The 22,956-nt window shown below is 40.5% G+C and overlaps 1 protein-coding gene across 1 annotated transcript in view; it reads left to right on the top strand.

Annotated features, from left to right (window-relative positions):
* Positions 1-22,956, top strand: part of LOC119926909 (glypican-5-like) — a 931,977-nt gene that overhangs the window by 658,069 nt on the left and 250,952 nt on the right. The window contains exon 8 of the mRNA XM_038745374.1: positions 20,970-21,120. Coding sequence (XP_038601302.1) covers positions 20,970-21,120 — 151 coding nt within the window. The remainder of the gene's footprint in view (positions 1-20,969; positions 21,121-22,956) is intronic.

The raw sequence follows: 22,956 nt of genomic DNA, 5'->3' as shown, positions 1-22,956 counted from the left end.
AGCATGCATGTCCCCTAGAACACTTAGGGCCAGTCTCGGGACATTACTTTAAAATCCCCTCTGCCTCCACCTCCTTCTCCTCCTTCTTCTCAGTCCAACCTCTGGGATTACGATTAACACAAATTGGTGCCAATCACCATCCCTCACCCTAGCACTTCAGTTCTGTGCCTCCAGGAAGAATCTTGTTCATTTCTTGGTGGAGGGGGAGTCTATAACAGTTAGTGAATAGAAGAGAAGGTGGATTTGCAGTTTGGGGATTAGGTGAAATGGAGAGTCAGTTTTCGCAGAGTAGAGTTGTTCCTCATTTAGGGGTTGCCCAATTGTGGGGTGTCACTATGACTGGGAAGGGGGAGGAGAGAACTCTTTGCCAATCCACTTCCCCTCCCCATGCCCCCAGCTCTGCAGCTATCTTCTCTCCAGAACAGCAAGCATGGAGAGTGAGTAGGGAGAGGCACATCAGAAAATGCTACTCATTCTGGATAGGAGTTCTCCTCGCCCACATCCTGCTTCTGGCCTGAAACATCCGCCCTCTTAATATCTGACAGACAATTACTCTCCCTGAATTCAAAGCCTTACTGAAGGCACAGCTCCTCTGAGAGGGTTTCCCTCACTAAGCTCTCCTTTCCTCTTCTCCCACACCCTTCTGCATCGCCCTGACTTGTCCCTTCATTCATCCCCCCTCCCACCCCAACAACATTTATGTATGTCTGTAATTTATTTATTTCTATTAATGTCTATCCCTTTATGTTGTAAGCTTGTTGTGGGCAGGAAATGTGTCTGTTTATTGTTATATTGTACTCTCCCAAGAGCTTGGTACAGTGCTCTGCACACAGTAGGTGCTAAGCTTGTTGTAGGCAGGGAATGTCATCTTTTATTGCTGTATTGTGCCTTCCCAAGTGCTTAGTTCAGTGCTCCGCACACAGTAAGTGCTCAGTAAATATGAATGACTGAATGAATGAATTTGATTAACTGACCGACTGACTCGACTCCTGTTTTACCCACTTCTCAACCCTTCCACCCCCTCCCTACCGCGCCCCCCCCCCCCACCCCCCCAACAACAAACGACCCATGGCAACATCTGCTAAGACTACCCACAGATTCCCTACAGCAGCATGGCTCAGGGGAAAGAGCACGGGCTTTGGAGTCAGAGGCCATGGGTTCAAATCCTGACTCCACCAATTGTCAGCTGTGTGACTTTGGGCAAGTCACTTCACTTCTCTGTGCCTCAGTTACCTCATCTGTAAAATGGGGATTAAGACTGTGAGCCCCCTTTGGGACAACCTGACCACCTTGTAACCTCCCCAGCGCTTAGAATAGTGCTTTGCACATAGGAAGTGCTTAATAAATGTCATTATTATCATTAATTATTATTATTATTTATTATTATTATTATTATTATTATTATTATTTCAGCTGCCAGTATGGCTGGTGGTGACACTGTAATGCTGTCACTGATTATCACTTGAGATCCTGGGGGCAGGGGGGTGGGGGGCTTCCTGCTAGAAGAACCAGCCTTGGGCCCAGACTTCAGTTACTGTGACTTTTCACTCATGTGGGCTCTTCCTTTAGCATGCTGGTCTTTTCACTCATTTTAATATTATGATTTGTTATGAGCCACTTCTCTTCCTTGCCTTGAATTCTCCTTCCATTCCAATTAATACCTTTCCCCTAATTACTTTATGACCCTTTTTGCCTATAATATTCTCAAACTCTCCCTTCTTTACATATTTATCTTCTCATCATGATCAGTAATTGATGCCTCAATCTTATTGTTTCAATCAGTCAAGTCTCTTGATAGGGAAACAGCAAGGCCTATTGGGAAGAACATGGACCTAAGAGTCAGAGGACCTTGGTTCTAATCGTGGCTCTGTCACCTGCCTGCTGGGTGACCTTTGGCAGTCTACTTAACTTCTCTGTGCCTTGGTATCCTCATCTGCAAAATAGGATTTCAATTCCTGCTCTCCCTTCCACTTAGACAGAGAATCCCATGTGGGGCAGGGACTATGTCCAACCCATTCATCTCTATCTATATCTGTGCTTAGTACAGTGCTTGTCACATAGGAAACCCTCAACAAATACCATTACTATTTTCATCATCATAATCATCATTGTTATTTATTGAACACCTACTGTGCCAAACACTTTACTAAATGCTTGAAAAAGTACAGTAGTTAGATGACATGATCTTTGCACTCGAGGAGCTTATAGTCCTTTTGGGAAAAATAGATACAGAGTAATTCACAGATGGAAGAGAAGGAAAATTAGCCTGGATATATAGATATGAAATTGTTTAAATAATAGTGGCTATTTACAGAAGTGGTCCTGGCAGATGTGAGTACATATATGTGTAGCTGGCAGAGATTTGCTGAAGAAGAACTTTGGGGAATGTGACTTCAGGAAAAGAGTAATTCTTGGGGAAGCCTCCTAGAGGAGATGTGAGGTTTTTTTTTTTCTTCTCTATTTGAATGACTGTCCTTATATCTTGTTATTTAGTCTGGTAATCCTGATTGTTGCTATTACTAGAACTGGTTTTAGATCATCCCAATCATGTTTGGAACATGTACATTACCTTTTAGTGAAATTAGGGAAAAGACTCACTACTGGGTTTATAGAGCACTGTTCACTGTCTTTCTTGGTAACTCTTAGGTACATCCTAAACATTTTTCCTGGCTTCTCACCTCCTTGACAATCTGTCATTAACTTCTGCCTCCAGGACATCTCTAGGTGGATATTTCTCTGGAAACTCAAACTCAATATGTCCAAAACTGTATTCCTCATCTTACCTCCCAATCCCTTCCCTCTCCCGAACTGCCCCATCAAAGTTGACAGCATCATCCTTTTCCCCGTTGTTGAAGCCTCCATTTATTTCTTTCGACCTTATATTTGGGCTGTCACTACATCCTGTCAGTTTTTCCTTCTCAACATTTCCAGGATCTGCCCCTTTCTTCTCCATCCAAATGGTCATCCCACTGATCCAGTTACTTACATCCCAGCTTGACTAATACACCAGTCTCATCACAGCTCTCCTGGCTTCCAGTCTTCCCATACTTCTCCATGCTGCATGGATCATTTTTTCTAAGATGCCATTATGCACTCACCTCCACATGCTTCGGAAATGTTCATAGGTTGTCTATTCCCCTCCACATCAAGCAGAGACTTCTGACCATTGGCTTGAAAGCACTTCATCAGCTTCTTCCCTTCAGTGTATCCACTCTCTTCAACCACTACACCTGAGCTCACACTCTTCACTTCTCTCAAGATCAACTGCTCACTTTGCCTCACTCTCTTCCCTGCTGTCTTCAACCCTTTATTCATTCGCCCCTCCTGCATTTTAAGCACCTTCCTGCTTCAAATCTCCCAGTCCTCAGCTCTCCTCTGCTTCACAGCCCTTCTGAAATCATATCTCATCCAGAAGACCTTACCTGATTGACCTTTCTTTCCTCCAGGTCACTTTTTTTCCCCACCTCTAACATTCTTCCTACATAAACTCTGCCCTTTTGTAGCTATAGTTCTTCTGTCCATATCAATTTATCCTATCTCTATGCATTCTCTCACCCATATATCATTTTTCTTCTTCATCTTTCTGTAAATAATTCTGTGTCTCTCTTCAAGTGGACTGTCAGGTTCTTAAGGGAAGGGATATTGTTATTGAATGATATTAAATTTTGCCATCAGCTGAGTTCAGTGCTCAGCACAAAGTAGATACCAAATACATCCTATTGATTCATTTCTCTTATTTAAGTTTCTATATGTTTCCATATATATTCTTCATACAATGAGGTGAACACTAAAGCCGTTAGTGCCTGGTTATGTCAGATCAAAAATTTTAGTTGATGTCTTCTTTATGTATGCTGAAGGTTGGACCGTGCATATTTCTAATTTGAAATATTATCTCTAAAGCCTCAGCACCAAAATGGTATCTTTTAATAAGAGATTTGATTTTACTTGACTCTTCACAGTGAAAAGTAAAACATTTCACTCTGAAATGAAAATGATCCCCTCCACACAGGGCTTGGAAACAGATAATTATTCAAGAACATGAAACAGAATTAACATGCACTGGAGCATGTCATGAACATTTCCTTCAGCAAATATACAAAGATAATTGCCGTCTGAGTACAAAGTAGAGTGGAAAGGTTTGGCTCAGCTCAGACAGACAATTCAGAGAAGCCACTATTTACAGCAGGTAGGCTAAGCTACATAGAAGATGGGGCTGGCTGGGGACTGGTGGAGGGAGGTCAACCTGCTCTAAGCAGGCGCTTCTCATTTCACATTCTCCATCTGCTTGTTTCATTACAAGGACCTTAGGCAATGGCATGCTTGAGCTGACTGCCATGCTGTAAGTGCTGTACTAGGAGAAATCAGTAATCTCAAAAATGTTCCGCAGTGTGACCTAGTGAAAAAAGCACAGGCATGGGAGTCAAAGAACCTAGATTCCAATCCAGCCTCAGTCACTTACCTGTTTTGTGACCTTAGGCAAGTCATTTTGTTTGTCTGTGCCTCAGTTTCATCATCTGTAAAATAGGAATGAAATACCTATTCTCCCTCTTGCTTAGTAATAATAATAATATTGATGATGATAATAAGATGATGATAATAATAATAATTATGTTAAGTGCTTACTATGTGTCGAGCACTGTTATAAGCTTTGGGATAGATACAGGATAATCAGGTTGTCCTAACACTTTTAATCCCCATCTTACAGATGAGGTAACTGAGGCATAGAGAGGTTAAGTGACTGGCCCAAGGTCACACAGCAAACAAGTGGCAAAGCCAGGATTAAAATTCATGTCCTCTGACTCCCAAGCCCGTGATCTTTCTACTAAGCCATGCTGCTTCTAAGTCTGTGTGTTCCACGTGGGACAGGGACTGTGTCCGACTGGGTTCACTTGTATCTACCCCAACTCCTACAACAGTGCCTGACACATAGTAAATGAATAGCACGTACCATAATCATCATCATTTATGATCAGTCCTCCGACATACAATAGATCCCACCCTCCCTGCTCAGGTCGATGACTTTTGTGACTTTGAACTGGTGACATCGTCCAAGTACTGCTCAGCTCATTTGCATGGTGATGGATGTATCCTCGGTCTTTCCTTCCTTTCCTGTCCCTCCTAAACCCCCAGAATAAGGAAACTGTCCCTTCTCAGCTTGTCGTTGTCGTCCTCATAGTAGTTATAACAATATTTATTAGGTGCTTATTCATTCGTTCATATTTATTGAGTGCTTACTTAGGAAAGTACAATACAGCAGTAAAGAAAGACAATCCCTACTCATAACAAGCTTGCAGACCTCTCTGCTAAGTTCTGGGGAAGAATACAGCACAGGAATTAGACATGGTCCCTGGCCCTCAAGAAGTTCACAATCTAAAAATTAAAAGGGGAGAAGGAACTAGCGACAGACACATAAGGAGAGATGACCCAGTGGATTACCCAGTGGATAAAGCATGCTTCTGGGAGTCAGAAGGACCTGGGTTCTAATCCCAACTCTGCCACTTGTCTGCTGTGAGACCTTGGGCAAGTCACTTCTGGGTCCCTCAGTTACCTCATCTGCAAAATGGGGACTAAGACAGTGAGCCCCTTGTGGGACAAGGATTGTGTCTACCCGATTTGCTTGTATCCACCTTAGTGCTTAGTATCGTGCCTGGCACATGGTAAGAACTTAATAAAGACCAATATTAAGGCAACATCAAGACAGCAGTTAAGCTCAGTAGGTGACTGTGGTTAGAAAAGCAGAATTTCAGGCTCCTAGCACTCAGAGTCCACAGTCGCAATGGCAGCCACAGTGATCAGCAGCTGCTGCCACCGTCTTTCCCAGGTTTTGTGGAGGGAGCATCAGATTGAGGCTACTTTTCTTTTTTAGCAGACCCGTAGGAGACAAAAGACTGCTAGATGCTACAAGCATTAAGTAGGACAACCCAAGAAAGGATAAGCTTTTTATATGTGCACAATGTGACCTGGACTGTGAATACTGTGACTTTGGGCAAGTCACTTCACTTCTCTGTGCCTCAGTCCCCTCATCTGTAAAATGGGGATTGAGATTGTGCGGACCCCGTGGGACAACCTGATCACCTTGTAACCTCCCCAGTGCTTAGAACAGTGCTTTGCACATAGTAAGTGCTTAATAAATGCCATTATTATTATTATTATTATTACTGCATTGACCCTAACAGCAACAAGTGCCCTCAACGGACAACTTTATATCAGTGATGTCATCTTGGAGTTAATAATAATGGTGGTATTCTTTAAGTGCTTACTATGTGTCAGGCACTGAACTAAGTTCTGTGTTGGATACAAGCAAATCGGGTTGGACACAGTCCCTGTCCCATGATGGGCTCACAGTCTCAATGCCCATTTTACAGATGAGGGAACTGAGGCAAGGAAAAGTGAAGTGACTTGCTCAAGGCCACACCACACAGCAGACAAGTGGCAGATCAGGATTAGAACCCATGACCCTCTGACTCCCAGGCTCAGACTCTCTCCACTATATCATGCTGCTTTGTGTGTGTGTGTGTGCGTGTGTGTGTGTGTGTGTGTGTGTATTGGCATGTATGTATTAATGGTATTTAATAATAATAATGACAGCATTTGTTAAGCACTTACTATGTGCAAAGCACTGTTCTAAGTGCTGGAGGGGAATACAAGGTGATCAGATTGTCCCACGTGGAGCTCAAAGTCTTAATCCCCATTTTACAGATGAGGTAACTGAGGCACAGAGAAGTTAAGTGACTTGCCCTAGGTCACACAGCTGACAAGTGGTGGAGCCAGGATTTGAACCCATGACCTCTGACTCCCAAGCCCGTGCTTTTTCCATTGAGCCACACTGCTTCTATTTATTGAGTGTTGAGTACCATAGTAAGTTCTTGGGAGAGTAGAGTGGGGAGGAAGAATCCTTGCCTTTGAGGAGCTTATGGTCTAGTGGGGGAGACAGACATTAAATTAAATCACCACTGGGAAAAGAGTATAAGGTTATGAACATAAGAGCTGTGGGGCTGGAGGACTGGAGTAGGGTAAATATCAAAGTGCTTGAGGGATACAATGTATCAGTGATGTAGAAGGGAGGGAAAAGAGGGTTAGTCAGGGAAAGCTTCTTGGAGGTGATGTGATTGTAATATGACTGCAGGTGGGGGGAATTTTGGTCTGCTGGATAATAAGGGAGAGGGATTTCCAAGCAGGAGGGTGGATGTGAGCAAGGGATCTTACCCATGAGAGAGACAAGATCATTTTATAGTAAGGTTGGTGTTAAAGGAGTGAAGTGTGTGGGGGCTGGGTTGAGAAGCAGTGTGGGCTATTGGAAAGAGCACAGGCTTGGGAGTCAGAAGTTGTGGGTTCTAATCCTGGCCCTGACACTTATCAGCTATGTGACTTTGCGCAAGTCACTTAACTTCTCTGTGCTTCAGTTACCTCATCTGTAAAATGGGGATTAAGACTGTGAGCCCCTCATAGGACAGCCTGATTACCTTGCATCTTCCCCAGCGCTTAGAACAGTGCTCGGCACATAGTAAGCACTTAACAAATGCCATCATTATTATTATTATTATTATTAATAGTAGTACTAGTAAGAAATCAGAGAAGTGAAGTAGCAGGTGGTGAGCTGATTGAGTGTTTTAATGCTTTAAATGAGTTTCTGCTTAATGCGGAAGTGGATGGGCCACGATTAGAGATTTTGAGGAGTGGGGAGAGGTGTGTTAAAAAAAAAAAAACAATGATCCAAGCAGTAGAGAGAGGTATTGGTGAGGATTTAGTTAATGACATTGATGAACAGTTGCTAGAAGGAAAGTAAGCGGCATAAAGGAAAAAGTTAGGGATGTTAGATGTTTCAGTACTAAATGTTACAAGTGTGGTGTCAAGGAGAGTGACCATTATGTTGCTCCTCCGAGCATCCTTGGGGGCTGGATAATAATAATAATAATGATGGCATTTATTAAGCGCTTACTATGTGCAAAGCACTGTTCTAAGCGCTGGGGAGGTTACAAGGTGATCAGGTTGTCCCAAAGGGGGCTCACAGTCTTAATCCCCATTTTCCAGATGAGGGAACTGAGGCCCAGAGAAGTTAAGTGACTTGCCCAAAGTCACACAGCTGACAATTGGAGGAGCCGGTATTTGAACCCATGACCTCTGATGCCAAAGCCCGTGCTCTTTCCATTGAGCCACACTGCTTCTCTACAGATGGGTCAGTGATCTGATCCAGTAATATCATTTTCATGTTCATATGTACCTGGAATGAAAAACACAGTGTAAGATGGAGAAAGGTAATGCAGGGGCCAGGCCATCAATAGTACAGCCAAAGTGTGATGAGAATGAGACAAAGAATAAATACTGGTGCTTGTTAAATTCTTACTATGTGCCCAGCACTGTAATGAGTGCTGGAGTAGATGCAAGATGATCAGTGTGGGCACAGTCACTGTCCCAGATGGGGCTCAGAGTCTTAATGGCAGGAAGTAGGATTTAATCTTCATTTTGCAGAATAGCAAAATAAGGCAGAGAGAAGTTAAGTGAGTTGCCCAAGTCACACAGCAGACAAGCGGCACAGCGGGGATTAAAACCCCTGTCCTCTAACTTCCAGATCCGTATTCTTTACACTAGGCCACACTGCTTCTACTAGGCCACGTTGCTTCTCAAAAAAGAAAAATGGGAGATAAATAAAATGAAGACCATCAGTGTGGCCTAGTGGAAATAACATGGGCCTGGGTGTCTGAGGATCTGGGTTGTTTGTTTTGCTGTTGTAGTTAACAACTACCAAGTTGTTAAGTGCTTACTATGTGTCAGGCACTGTCTTAATCTCTGGGGTAGGTACAAGTTTATCAGGTTGATCACAGTCCCTGTCCCTCAAGGGGCTCACAGTCTAAGTAGGAAGGTATAGGATTTATGTCCCATTTTACAGCTGAGGAAACTGAGGCAAAGGGAAGATAAGCTATTTGACCAAGATCACACAGTAAGCAATTAGCAGAGCCACGATGAGTATCCAAGTCCTCTGACTGGCAGACCCATGTTCTTTCCACTAGGCCATATTGCTTCTCATCCTTCCCCTGACACTCGTCTGCTCTGTGGCCTTGGACAAGTCACTTAAATTTTCTGTCTCAGTTACCTCATCTGTAAAATGGGGATTGGATCCTATTCTCTCCAATTTAGGCTATTCATTCAATCATATTTATTGAGTGCTTACTGTGTGCAGAGCACTGGACTAAGCACTTGGAAAATACAATTCGGCAACAGATAGAGGCAGTCGCTACCCAACAATGGGCTCATTGTCTAGAAGGGGAAGGCAGACAATAAAACAAAACAAGTAGAAAGGTGTCAAAACCATCAAAATAGATAAATAGAATTATAGATATATACACATCATTAATAAAATAAATGAGCCCTATGTAGGACAGGGACTGTGTAAAAACTGATTATCTCATATCAACCCCAGCAATTAGAACAGTGCTTGACATGTAGTATGTACTTAACAAATACCATAAATAAAAAAGAAAGTAAATGAGGTAGTGGAAGACTCACGGAGGGAATAGGAATGAAGAACTTTTGCCTACGATATTATACTTTGTTTAGGCTCTTAATTGGTTCCTTGTAAATTGAATGTAAGTGAAAGAGCCCAGAATGAATTATAGAGACTCATATGATGTGATACAAAGCATAGTAATGCCTTCTTAAGATACAAAAAATGCCAAACTATGTAAACATATTAAAAAATGATAGTGATAAAAAACCACATTGTAGTACAAGAACAAATAGCAATCATAAATATGCACCAACAATAAAATACTCTGTTACTTTATCCCTGTTTGAAAATAATTTTCAAAATGTTATCATTTACATCTTCCTCAACAAAGATACCTTTTGCTAAGTAGGGAGCTCTCATTAATAATACCAAAAAGAGAATAAAGAACTATTGAAATGTGCTTTAATCTCAGTATTCAAGTTAATGAGAGTACTTTAAATGCTGAGTGGAAAAGGAAGAGAAAGAACTTGAGATATCTGAGCCAAGTTGAACTTTGCAGGGATCTTGAAATCAAACTAAAATTTCCTAACGCTATGGCAAAAAAAGTACAGAAAAAGAAATCAGTTTAACAGGCGATCCCTGTAGTAACTATCTGCTAAGGCTGTGAAGGAATAATAATAATAATAATAATAATGGCATTTATTAAGCACTTACTATATGCAAAGCACTGTTCTAAGCGCTGTGGGAGGTTACAAGATGATCAGGTTGTCCCACGGCGGGCTCACAGTCTTAATCCCCATTTTACAGATTAGGGAACTGAAGCCCAGAGAAGTTAAGTGACTTGCCCAAAGTCACCAGCTGGCAATTGGCAGAGCCAGGATTTGAACCCATGACCTCTGACTCCAAAGCCTGTGCTCTTTTCCACTGAGCCACGCGCTGAGCCATGATGTTGGGTGATCCATGCAATGTTCTCTTTCACTCCTCCCTGTCCTGTGACACTTAAAATGGCATCAAAATCAAAATCAAGGAGGGGGATTAGTGGTGGTGTGTCCCACCCTTAAACAGGTGGGTCCTGGAATTCTGCCTCTTCTTCCATAACGAGTGCAGAGGCCTGGGAGACAGATGACCTGAGATCTAATCCCAGAGTTCTGATATGGCATTTTCCTGCTGGGTGACCTTGGGCAAGTTGTTTAACTTCTCTGTGCCTCGATTCCTTCATTTGCAAAACGGAGAGTCAATACCTGTTCGCCCTCCTTAGACTGTGAGCTCCAGAGGTGGGACCTGATTATCAGTCAATCAATCAATCAATCAATCGTATTTATTGAGTGCTTACTGTGTGCAGAGCACTGTACTAAGCGCTTGGGAAGTACAAGTTGGCAACATATAGGGACGGTCCCTACCCAACAGTGGGCTCACAGAAGCAGCATGGAGTAGTTAACAGTATGGGCCTGTGAGTAAGACGGTCATAGGTCCTAATCCAGGCTCTACCACTTGTTTGCTGTGTGACCTCGGGCAAGTCATTTGACTTCCCTGTGCCTCACTTACCTTATCTGTAAAATAGGGATTAAATTCTCCTCCTGCTGACTTTGACTGTGATACAGGGACTGTGTCCAACTTGATGGTCTTGTATCTACCGCAACCCTCCTTAAAGTCACTTCACTTCACTGTGCCTCAGTTCCCTCATCCGTAAAATGGGGATTGAGACTTTGCGCCCCACAGGGAACAGGGACTATGTCCAAGCCGACCTGCTTGTATCCATCCCAGCGCTTAGTACAGTGCCTGGCACATAGTAAGAACTTAACAATACCATTATTATCATTAATATTATTACCCCAGTTCTTACTACAGCACATAAATCAGTGCTTAAATATTTTTAAAAATTATAATTATTTATCATTAACTTCGATGATCACATACCAATATTGCATATAACATCAATATTACACATAATTAGAGCTTGAGTAGGTATATCTCTCTATTAGAGGTAATGGATCACTCGGCATTCTGCTGCCCACCAGCCCACTTACTCGTGCCTTGTGGAAGCCATTGGCCAGGGAAAACTTGGCTGGCAGAGATGAGAGAGGGCAACCAGGTTGCGGAAGCCATCATCACTCTATTTTTTTTTATAGTACTTGTTAGGTGCTTACTATGTGCCAGGCACTGTTCTAAGCACTAGGTTAGATACAAGGCCAGGTTGGACACAGTCCATGTACCACAGGGGGCTCACAATCTGAATCCCAGTTTCACACATGAGATAACTGAGGCAAAGAGAAGTTAAGTGACTTGCCCAAGGTCACGCAGCAGACAAGTAGTTGAGCTGGGACTAGAACCCAGGTCCTTCTGTCTCCCAGGCCCGTGCTCTATCCACTAGGCCATGTTCCTTCTCCATCATTTCTTCATGCTGTAGCTGAGTCTGGAAGGCCTAATATGACTGGCAGAAAAACCACAGACCTGGGTGTCAGAAGATCAGCCTGTCAGTCATTGATCACCATTAGCAATCAGGGCACAAATGATTTTAATGGTATTAAGTGTTTACTATGTGTCAGGCACTGTACTAAAAACTGGGAAGATACAAGCTAATCAGCTTGGACACAGTCCATTTCCCACACAGGCTCACAGTTTTAATCCCCATTTTACAGATAATAATAATAATAATAATAATAATAATAATAATAATAATAATAATAATAGCGTTTGTTAAGTGCCTACTATGTGCAAAGCACTGTTCTAATTGCTGGGGGAGATACAAGGTGATCAAGTTGTCCCATGTGGGGTTCACAGTCTTAATCCCCATTTTACAGATGAGGCAACTGAGGCACAGAGAAGTTAAGTGACTTGCCCAAGGTCACAGAACTGACAAGTGGCAGAGCCGGGATTCGAACCCATGACCTCTGACTCCCAAGCCCGGGCTCTTTCCACTGAGCCACGCTGCTTGGGTAAGTGAGGTGAACTGACTTGCCCATGGTCATACAGCAAACAAGTGGCAGGACCCAGGTCCTTCTGACTTCCAGACCTGTTTTCTTTCTGCTAGGCCATGTGGTTTCTCATGCTCCCCTGAGGGCAAGCATTGTCTATACTCACACTGTTGTTGTGTCCTCTCTTGAGTGCTTAGTCCAGTTCTCTCCACCCATGAAGTGTTCAATAGATCCCATTGGCTGCATTGATTCCATTAATAGCATACTATTAGTACTCAAACCCTGCCAAATCCAGGTCGACAATTGAGAATCAAACTGGATGCCAGTTTTTTACTTCGGAACTCACTCTAACAAATATTTTATTGACACCATTTATCCATGATCACATTAACAGAAATATTTTTTGTCCATCCTATTAGGTTGAGCCCCATTTACCTAGGACTGCCCTGTGCAAGTATGATTTCCCGTTACAGATTTGTTGATTGCGTATTTCCCTCTTCTGTCACCAAACTGCAGGCTCCTTAAGGGCATGTAGAAAGATAAGCCTTTTTATCAGGATAATGCCTCAGTGCTAGGCCTGCAATGAACATATAACTTGGAGTGAATGAGTTTCAGACTACTTTTAAGCAATGGTTCAACAGTGACCCTCCTCAGTGAATCAGGTAATCAGTCAATTGTATTTATTCAGTCAGTTAATCTATGAATGGTACATATTGAGTCCTTACTGTATGTAGAGGGCTGTACTAACTGCTTGGGGAGAGTATAATATAATAGAGATAGTAGACATGTTCCCTGACCCTAAGGAGGGTTTGGGTTCTAGTTCCTGCTCCACCACTCATCTGTTGTGTGACCTCGGGCAAGTCATTTAACTTCCCTGTGCCTCACTTACCTTATCTGTAAAATAGGGATTAAATTCTCCTCCTGCTGACTTTGACTGTGAGACAGGGACTGTGTCCAACTTGATGGTCTTGTATCTACCCCAACCCTTCATAAAGTGTTGCTTAGTAGTAAATACTAAAGTACCATTAAAAGAAAAAAGACCAAGGCTCACTCATTTCTCCTCTTCTTCTTCTCTTTTCTTCTCCTCCTCCTTCCCCTCGTCCTCCTCCTCCTTTCTTTTGAACAACAAAATAACTTACATTTTCAGTTTCTGCAAAAATGCTAGAATTTTTGTGTTGACCAAGTGAAAATTCTCATGTTGTATGTTCTCCCACTTGCAAAATTGGCTTTTCAACTTTGACCTTGCTTACAGGAACAGACCTTCTATAAATTCTCAGATCCTACCCCATACAATCTCCCTAGGAGGTTTTTTCTCTTTTAGAGGGCCAGGTATGTACCTATCAAATCTGTTATAGTGTACTCTCGCAAGTGCTAAGTACAGTGTTCTGCACACAGTAAGCACTCAGTAAATGCAATTGATTGTTTGACTGCACAAGCACACCAGGAAGGAACCCTTTTTTTTTTGAGGGAGGAATGTCTGAAAGTTCTTTGCAAAGAGATATGAACTAGTGTGAAATATGAGCATTAATATATACAGGGAAACATCCTATCCTGTTATCTTAACTACCATATGAGCGTAAGTAATAGTTGTAGCAATGGTGTTTATTGTGCAGTGTTCTAAGTACATGGGAAGTACAAATAAAGCACAAGACATGTTCTCTGCAAACAAGATAACATAAATTCATGTTGAATTTCACATCATATTCAAATATAAGGAACTTAAAATAATCAATCATATTTATTGAGCTCTTACTGTGTGCAGAACACTTTATTAAGTGCTTGGGAGAGCACAATACAACAGAGTTGGTAAGACATAATCACTGACAATGGTGAGTTTACAGCCTAGAAGAGGAGAGAGACAGTAGTATTTAATTGTGGATAAATTGTGGATCTGTACATAAGTTCTGTGAGAATGGAGGTGAACTTAATAAAGGGTGAGCTGAATAAATGAAGACCCAAGAGGAAATCAGGGATTAATCTAGGAAGGCCTCTTGGAGAAGATAGCTTTTAATAAGCTTTTGAAGGAGGGAAGAGTGATCACCTGTTAGATATGAAGAGGGAGAGTTTTCCAGACTAGAGACAGGATGTGGGCAAGTGACCAGCAGTGAGATAGATGAGATCAAGGTATATTAGGTTGGCATTAGAGAAACAAAGTGTCTGAGCTGGGTTGTAGGAAATCAGAGAACTGAGGTAGGAGAGGGCAAAGTGATAGAGTGCTTTAAAGTCAATGATAAGGAATTTCTGTTTGATGCAGAGGTTTATAAGCCACCAGTGGAGGTTCTTGAGAACTGGGGAAACATGGACTGAATGTTTTTATAGAAAAATGCTCTGGGCAGCAGAGTGAATTTTGGACTGAAGTGAGGAGAGGCAGGAGGCAGGGAGGCCGACAAGGAGGCTGATGCAGTAATCAAGGAGGGATGGGATAAATGGTAAGATTAATGTGATAGCAGCTTGGATGGAGAGGAAAGGGCAGATATTAGCGATGTCGTGAAAATTGAATGGACAGAATTTGGTAACAGACTGAATATGTGGATGGAATAAGAGTGATGAGTCAAGGATAATGTCATGGTTATGGGCATGTGAAACAATGAGGATGGTGATGCTGTCTACAGTTATGGAAGTCAGGGAGCAAACAGAGTTTAGGTGGGAAGGTGAAGAGTTTATTATTGAATGAAGGATGAAGGTTTATTATTGATGTCCATGGGCCAAAGTGAAGTTTTCTTTCAAATATTTGACTCCTAATCTTTATCACACTCTAACACCAATTTTTGAGGGTTATATTTTAAAGTGTTGAGAAATCAATTTACTTCAGGCATAATTTGTTAGAGGAATATCTGTATATGAGCTCAAAATAATTCAAAATAGATAAAGTACTCTTGATGGTATCTTGTAATTGGACATGTATTTTGTGAAAGAGGTGAATGCATATTTTAAACCATGGGGAGCACTATGAAGTTTGGTAAACATGATTATGAATTCCAGGGCCTTCTGACACAATTGTACAAGAGGATTAGCTCAGTGATATTTGAAAAAGCACAGCTGTAGTCACCTGAAGAGCCACTTTTCATAATGTCCCAGAGAGAAAAATGATCCAGAGTTAATTTCAGCAAAATAAAAATGTGGTTATGCTGAGGTATATGACAGTGCAAGTTTGACCCTCAGATGAAATAATCCCATTATATCTGTAATCAATTGCTAGAAAAAAAGTGGGGCTTTCAATTAACCTTTTGGCTCTAGGATGTGTGGCTCTCTATTTGCAAAGTTTAAATTTTGGTACCATGCAGGAAGCAGAATGAAATGGGGAAATACAAAATTATAGCAAAGGACATATATGTGAAATTGAAAATATTAAAGATAAATGGGAATGTGCCTCAAAGCTATATGAGTCATGTTTCCATATTACTCTCCCTGCCTCTTGAGAGGGGGAGTTTGGGGTTCATGGAGACTTTTCTCATGTGAGAAAAGCATGGGGTAAAGTGAGATAGAGTATATAATACCTGAGATGGCTGGGAATATTGGGAAATAAAGGCATAAAATAGAGTGAAACCAAGGATTTTTCTTTCATCTCCAAAGCATGTACTCACAATGTCTGGACTGTCTGCCCTCCCAAAAGCTCTTGAATTTTTGATGGGGGCATAATAATAATAATAATAGTAACAATGATGGCATTTGTTAAGTGCTTACTATGTGCAAAGCACTGTTCTAAGCGCTGGGGAGGATACAAGGTGATCAGGTTGTCCCATGTGGGGCTCACAATCTTCATCCCCATTTTCCAGATGAGGGAACTGAGGCCCAGAGAAGTTAAGTGACTTGCCCAAAGTCACACAGCTAAGTGGCAGAGCCGGGATTTGAACCCATGACCCCTGACTCCAAAGCCCGTGCTCTTTCCCCTGAGCCACACTGCTTCTCTGCATAAAAGAAGACGGGGTGGGTAGAAGGGTAAAAATAATAATTGTGGTATTAGGTAGGAGCAAACTATGTGCCAGGCCCCGGGGTAGGTACAATGCAAGGAGATTGGTTGTAGTCTCTGTCCTACATAAGGCTCACAAGTCGAAGGGAGAGGAAAAATGGATCCCATTCTACAGATGAAGAAAGTGAAGCACAGGTAAATGAAGGGATTTTCTCAGGTACACACAGCAAGTAGGTGACGAAGCCAGAATCTATGTCTCTGGAATTTGAGACCCTGTGCTCTTTCTGCTAGGCCATGCTGCTATCCTCTTAGCCTTGAAGCAGGTTTCTTCCTCCCTCCTTTGCACTTCTTTCTGCTTCTCTGAAGTCCCTAGGGCAATGCCATTTCATGTGTGTCTGAGAGAGGACTTGGCAAGGGTACTGTCTGGCCAGGGGCTACAAGGATAGCAGCATGGCCTTGTGGAAAGAGGACAGACCTGGGAATCAGAGGACCTGGTTTCTAATCCTGGCTCTGACACGCACCTGCTGCTAGACCTTGGGCAAATCACTTTACTTGCCAGCAAATCACTTTACTTGCCAATACCTGTTCTCCCTCCTACTTAGAGTGTTATCCCAGGGAGGGATAGGGAATGTGTCCGATGATTATCTTCCGCTCTTAGAACAGCACACATAGTAAGCAAATGCCATTATTATTATTATTATTGTATCTATCCCGGTGCTTATTACAGTGTGTGGTACCAAGTAAGCATTTTAGAAATACCACCAGTACTACAAGTTAACTTCTTAATTTGGTTACATACGTTTCCTCCCCAAGAACTAACTGCAGTCTTTCACACAGTATGAAGGTAGAACTGCTTATAGAGGAGATATTCCTATCCGGTTCAGCAAAGTTTCCAAACACTTGTCAGTCCCATAGTTAACATCTTTCACTCACTTTGAGTGAGTTGTGTTGCCAACTTGTACTTCCCAAGCGCTTAGTACAGTGCTCTGCATACAGTAAGCGCTCAATAAATACGATTGATTGATTGATTGATTTGAGGGAGCAAATAAAGCAACTTAACAGTACAAATACATATGCATGCATTTTCCTGGAATTCCTACTTTTGGAATAAAAATGCATTAAGTGATTAAAAAATAGGTGGGAATGAGAGTTGAAGGTGCTGGTCAATGTTGAATGGAAATGATTTGGAGAGAATAAAGACAATTCTTTAATGAAATCCACAAGGACCTGGAACAATTTAGCCTACTCTAGAAGAAGAAAAGCTCAGCCAGGCGATAAAATTTGCTGATGAAACAAAAGGAAAAGGAAATGTAATTCAAATAATTGGACTCACAACGCCAACACATAATTAACTTATTCCATTCAGTTCCAGAGAATTAAAGGAATTAAATAAAAGGCTAATAGTATTTTTACAAGGACATCATGGTTATATACTACACAAACTGATCAAGGAAAGACATGGCTTAAACTTATTGGATAGTTTTTAATTGGTTCATAAAGATTATTAAGGATTATTGAATGTCAAAATTAATTTAATGTACTGTAACTAATCATCAGATTTACAACATAGTGAGACCTAGAAGACAACTAACTACACTAGTGATTTTACAAAAGAGACGGACAACAACCGTCAGAAAGACTCCTGAATAAAGACTGTAAGCTCCCTCTAGACTGTAAGCTCTTTGTGGTCAGGGAATGTGTCTGTTATATTGTGTTGTACTCTGCCACTTAGTACAGTGCCCTGCACACAGTAAGCACGCAATAATACAAATGATTGTTGACTGTCAAAGAGCCATCATTGTTATACAAGTCCCAGACAGCATGTCTGCATGTCTGGGGAATAAATGAGGTAAGAGAATGTTCCTGTGGAGTAATACATGCTGCCAATGAGAATATACTAGAGAACTATATACAAGCTTTTAGGTTAGTGGGAAACCCAATAGTATTTTGTATTTATATATAATTTTGAGGGGTTACAAAATATCTTTCTTCCAAGAATCTGAAAGGCAAGGCACAAGAGATCACAAAGGAACAGACACCAGAGGGATTCAGTGGAATTTTCTTTCCATTGAGAAAAAAAAATCAGTTATGGAATAAATTCAAAGAACTGAAAAAAAAAGACAAAATAACAGAATTATATGCATCTGTAGGGGGGAATGTAAGATAAAATTACCTCAAAGATAAGATTGGCCTGGAATGTTTTATCCCAAAATGGCTTGTCTTCCTGTTTGGAGTGTGAATTGACATGATGTTGGTCCCAGGACAAAGCACCAATAAACCCTCTGGATAAAACAATGATTTTGTTTCAGTTCACATGGAAAAAATGTGCCACCATGGCTCAAGAACAAAATAGGATATTGTTTCTTTCCACTTTAGTCACTTTTGACCTGATGATTGCTTTTAAAGAACATTTTTATGGAGCAGATTAAGCATGCAGAGCTTCACTTGATTTGAGAGGGAAGAACTGAGGCATTTATGACTTTATCTTAAGCAGGGTCTTTACATTATCCCTGCACAAGCCAGCAGCAGAGATTCTCAGAAGGGAATGCATCTTTTAGCATAGCGGTTTCAATAGAAAACTGATTGTCAGGGTCTTGAGAAAAGATCATGCTTTGCTTTCAGATACTAAACGTTGCATGTCAAATGTCTTTTTTGGTCTTTGAAAACATCAGGGTAAAAGACAGCTCAAACACTTTGTGAATGATTAACAGGTGGACTTGCTGTCAAACATATTCAAATCATAGCAGTGACTACAATTTCAGATTCTGTAAGCACTCAGGGTCACACCTTTAGAATGAAATATCATAAACCTATTTTCATGGCTCTTGTAGCGGATTTCAATCTGTCAACCAGAAGTGTATGTCTTTAACTTTAATCGATTGGTGTTTCTTCAGGATAGTGCAAACTGAAGCTGAGCAAAAATATTTTGAAGGTTTGTGCATTTTACTATAAACACAGCTCCATATAGAGATCTTAACTGTGACATAGTATTTTCATTTTTATAAGAGATATGCATTCACATTACAACAATAATCTATGGATAATTGAAAAATGATCTGATTAAATGTAGTAAAATATGCATGATATAAAATTTGTATTTATAATGTATACGTAATGTTATTGAAAAAATATTTAATAAGTATAGTCTTCATTGTTCAACCAGGTGATTAAAATTCAGACCCATAAACAATGACATATATGAACTAACCATTGGATCTAGGAAAAAGAACAAGTATAAAACAGTTTATATTGCAAGCCAAAATATATACATGTAAGCCCATCTGACCTGGCATTGAAATGGTGTCTTTACAATGGAACTATTGAAGATGCTGTTACTTCACTAGTTACTAATCCTTCCTTCTGTTCCCAACATTGCTAAATGTCTTCATTAAACGTGTCATCGCTCCATTCACCATTTAAAAATAGAGAGGATTTTATCATCCAAAGGGTTTGCAGCTAAAGAATGAATGACTCTTTGTTCTTTTATTGTTGTGACATAATAACAATCTGTGAGGTAATGTAAAAGCCCTTTCTCTTTCATACACAGATTTCTTTCCAAATAACAAAGGAAAATTTAGCTTCAGTCCTCCATAATGTCAGGGTTTCCGCTTGTGAATATGGCTTACCAACGGGCAGCTTGTGAAACAATGAACATCCACAATTGGATAGTGTTTTATACCTCTCCAGTGCTATATATAGATAAAAGTCTCCCCCACCCATATCCTTCCAACAACACTGCAACACTGTATGAATTTTCAGAGAAGATATAGAGGAAAATTCACTTTCCCAAACTAGAAAGGTTAAGTGATCACCAGAGGAAAGAATGGCAACAACTTTTGCATAATAGAAGCATTTCATAATCATCATGTAAACTACCAAAACTCTGGAGTTTTATTCAAACTGCTTTCTGTTTGCCATTTAAGACACAATAAGTTGTTTTCAGCTATAATTTCCATTTAACTTCTCTGAGCTTCAGTTTTTTCATCTGTAAAATAGGGATTAAATAATTGTCCTTTCTCCCCTAAAATGTGAACTCCCTGTGGGACAGGAGCTGTCTGGCGTGATTATCTTGTATATACCTCAGCACTTAGCACAATGCCTAGGGGCTTAATTAATACCATTGTCATTATTACTATCATTATTTTTAATAAGAATTATTATTTTTATGTAGTGCATCAGATGGGTGCTGCCACCCGAATTTAAACTGATTTTTACATCTGATTATTAGGTATTTACCAAGCTGATTCAAATCCATGTGGTTGCTGACTTCTGACAGTAGAGAAGTAGCGTGGCTGGGTGGAAAGAGCACGGGCTTTGGAGTTAGAGGTCATGGGTTCAAATCCCAGCTCCGCCAATTGTCAGCTGTGTGACTTTGGGCAAGTCACTTAACTTCTCTATGCCTCAGTTCCCTCATCTGTAAAATGGGGATTAAGACTGTGAGCCCACCGTGGGACAACCTGATCACCTGTAACCTCCCCAGTGCTTAGAACAGTGCTTTGCACATAGTAAGTACTTAATAAATGCCATTATTATTACTGTTATTATATTATTAATCCAGATAACTGGAAGTTAAGTGTCAAATTGAAATGGAAAGAAAACTTCCCTCCCAGGAAATGTTCAAGTGAAAGGAATTGAGAGTTTGGGGATTAACAACAAAACATGCCAGTTCATTATTCTGTTTTTTTTCCTTTCATTCTAGTTGGATCCAGAGAAGAAAAAGATGAAATCAGAGATGTGGGCTTCCAGGGATCTTGGCAGCGGGGCTGGGAAGAGTGAAGAGGCTGAATCAAGTGGTGATTGTGATGACGAGGACGGATGTCAGGGATCTGGAGAGGAGACTCTCGTGACAGGTAAATGCAGTCTTTGGAAGTAAGCTTAGAAAGAAACAAGCTAAGAAAATTAGCTTCTGTTTAAACAGCAGCTGATTTACACTGGAGGTTGCAGCTCTGTAGAGAAACAGAGAAACGAAACAAAGCATCCACAAAGTACAAGTTTTACTGTACACTGAAACATAATGATATTACCATCCTCCTAACTTCATCTCTGAGATGTAAATCCATGCTGACTCATTAGTGTAGAAAGTGATCAGCTGCAATTTAGTAGAAAAATTAATTTTAAACTACATTTTTTTTTCAACCATATGAAGACATTGATGGCATTCTGTATGGTCTGCAAAGTGAGCATATTTTTTCCTAATTCTCATCCAAGCATATTGGGATGAATAACACTTATAATTTTGCTTCTGAAAATATATATCTTTTTAAAATATATACAGAGTGAACATCTACATGCATATGTTGTTATTCTGGAATTAGCTTTCCTACTTTGGCTATATTATGAACATCCATTGACCCTCTAAACCAAGACTTTAATATTAGAAGCTAACGTCAAATGCAAGTCCCCAGGAAGTTTCTTCAGTTTACTAGGGTGAACAGTATTTAGAGCTGTATTTTATTGCAGGATCCTGACATGCAGATGACTGGCTTATTTGTTAAGCTCTGATTTTAGATCAATTCATATAATATATACTTTTGGGAGATTTCTAGCATCATAATCTCAAAATATGCTTTCTGAGATTCACCCCAGGGCAGATACAGATTTACTCATGGTGTCATCTTTAAGAATATATTGCATTTCTTATAAATGTACTAGATAAAGAAGGAAGAAGACTCCGTATTTATGATGAAGATCAAGTAATAATGGAGTTATTCAAGTCATCTCGATATCATCATTTGTTAAGGGAATGTTTTCTTAAAGGACCATCAGTATCTCGAGAACCCTTGATCAGTTTCATTTTGGTGTAAATAGAACGTGTAGCTTTTTCAATAGTCTTGTTTTCTAAACTCCTTAAGGTTTCAATGTTGAAGCTTGGAAAGAGCCCATTAATATGAATTTATTGGTGGCAGATCATCCCAAAGTTTAGATACAGTGCCTTTTTACCTTCAGAAATGGGGACTTCCAGTTTAAGAAGGAAAATCTGCCTTTCAGGGAAATATGGGAAAATGTAGAAGGCTATAAGCAGGCTACCCTATCAATGCTGAAGTTAGTTTCCTACATAAAAGAGTAAAACTTCTGGATTTGACCTTTTGGCATTGTTTCATGTCACTATGGCTATTCTTGAATCATTCTTTCAGCTCTGCACCTATAATTTGCATTTCATGGTCCTGTGTAATCCAATTTTGACCAGGCATTCTGATTCAAAGGCTTTCTTTCCCCTAATGGATACCATCATTCCAATCATGTTACAGTTCGTATTGTTTTTCGTCAATTTAGGGTACTTTGAAATTCCATGTAAGCTGATGTTAAGCTGTGAAGTGTCCACTTTCGTCATGCAATCAAGTTGTACAGGATTTTATTATATGAAAAAAAGACATGCTGTTAAATCTGGATAACATAATGACTTGTCAGGCATCTCAGACCTAGGCCTTAATTTTGTTTCAGCTGAATTTCGTTTTGGAAAAACGGTAATTTCTCTTGTTCCTCCAAGCTTGAAATACAAGGTGGCTTTCTGGGCAACACTCATAACCACCTTACATTAAATCTTAAATATGAATGATCTTTCACACAAGCATTTTAGTTTCAATGTGTAATGTTGTTAATTGTAGTTCTCAATGTCACTTCCCCTCACTCTGGACTAATTAATAGCCAGTTAAGTAATTTAATATGACATAATTAAACCGGTTTTA

This window comes from Tachyglossus aculeatus, chromosome 1 (assembly GCF_015852505.1).
Source record: "Tachyglossus aculeatus isolate mTacAcu1 chromosome 1, mTacAcu1.pri, whole genome shotgun sequence".
NCBI lineage: Eukaryota > Metazoa > Chordata > Mammalia > Monotremata > Tachyglossidae > Tachyglossus > Tachyglossus aculeatus.
This window is presented reverse-complemented; position numbering and strand designations above follow the sequence as displayed.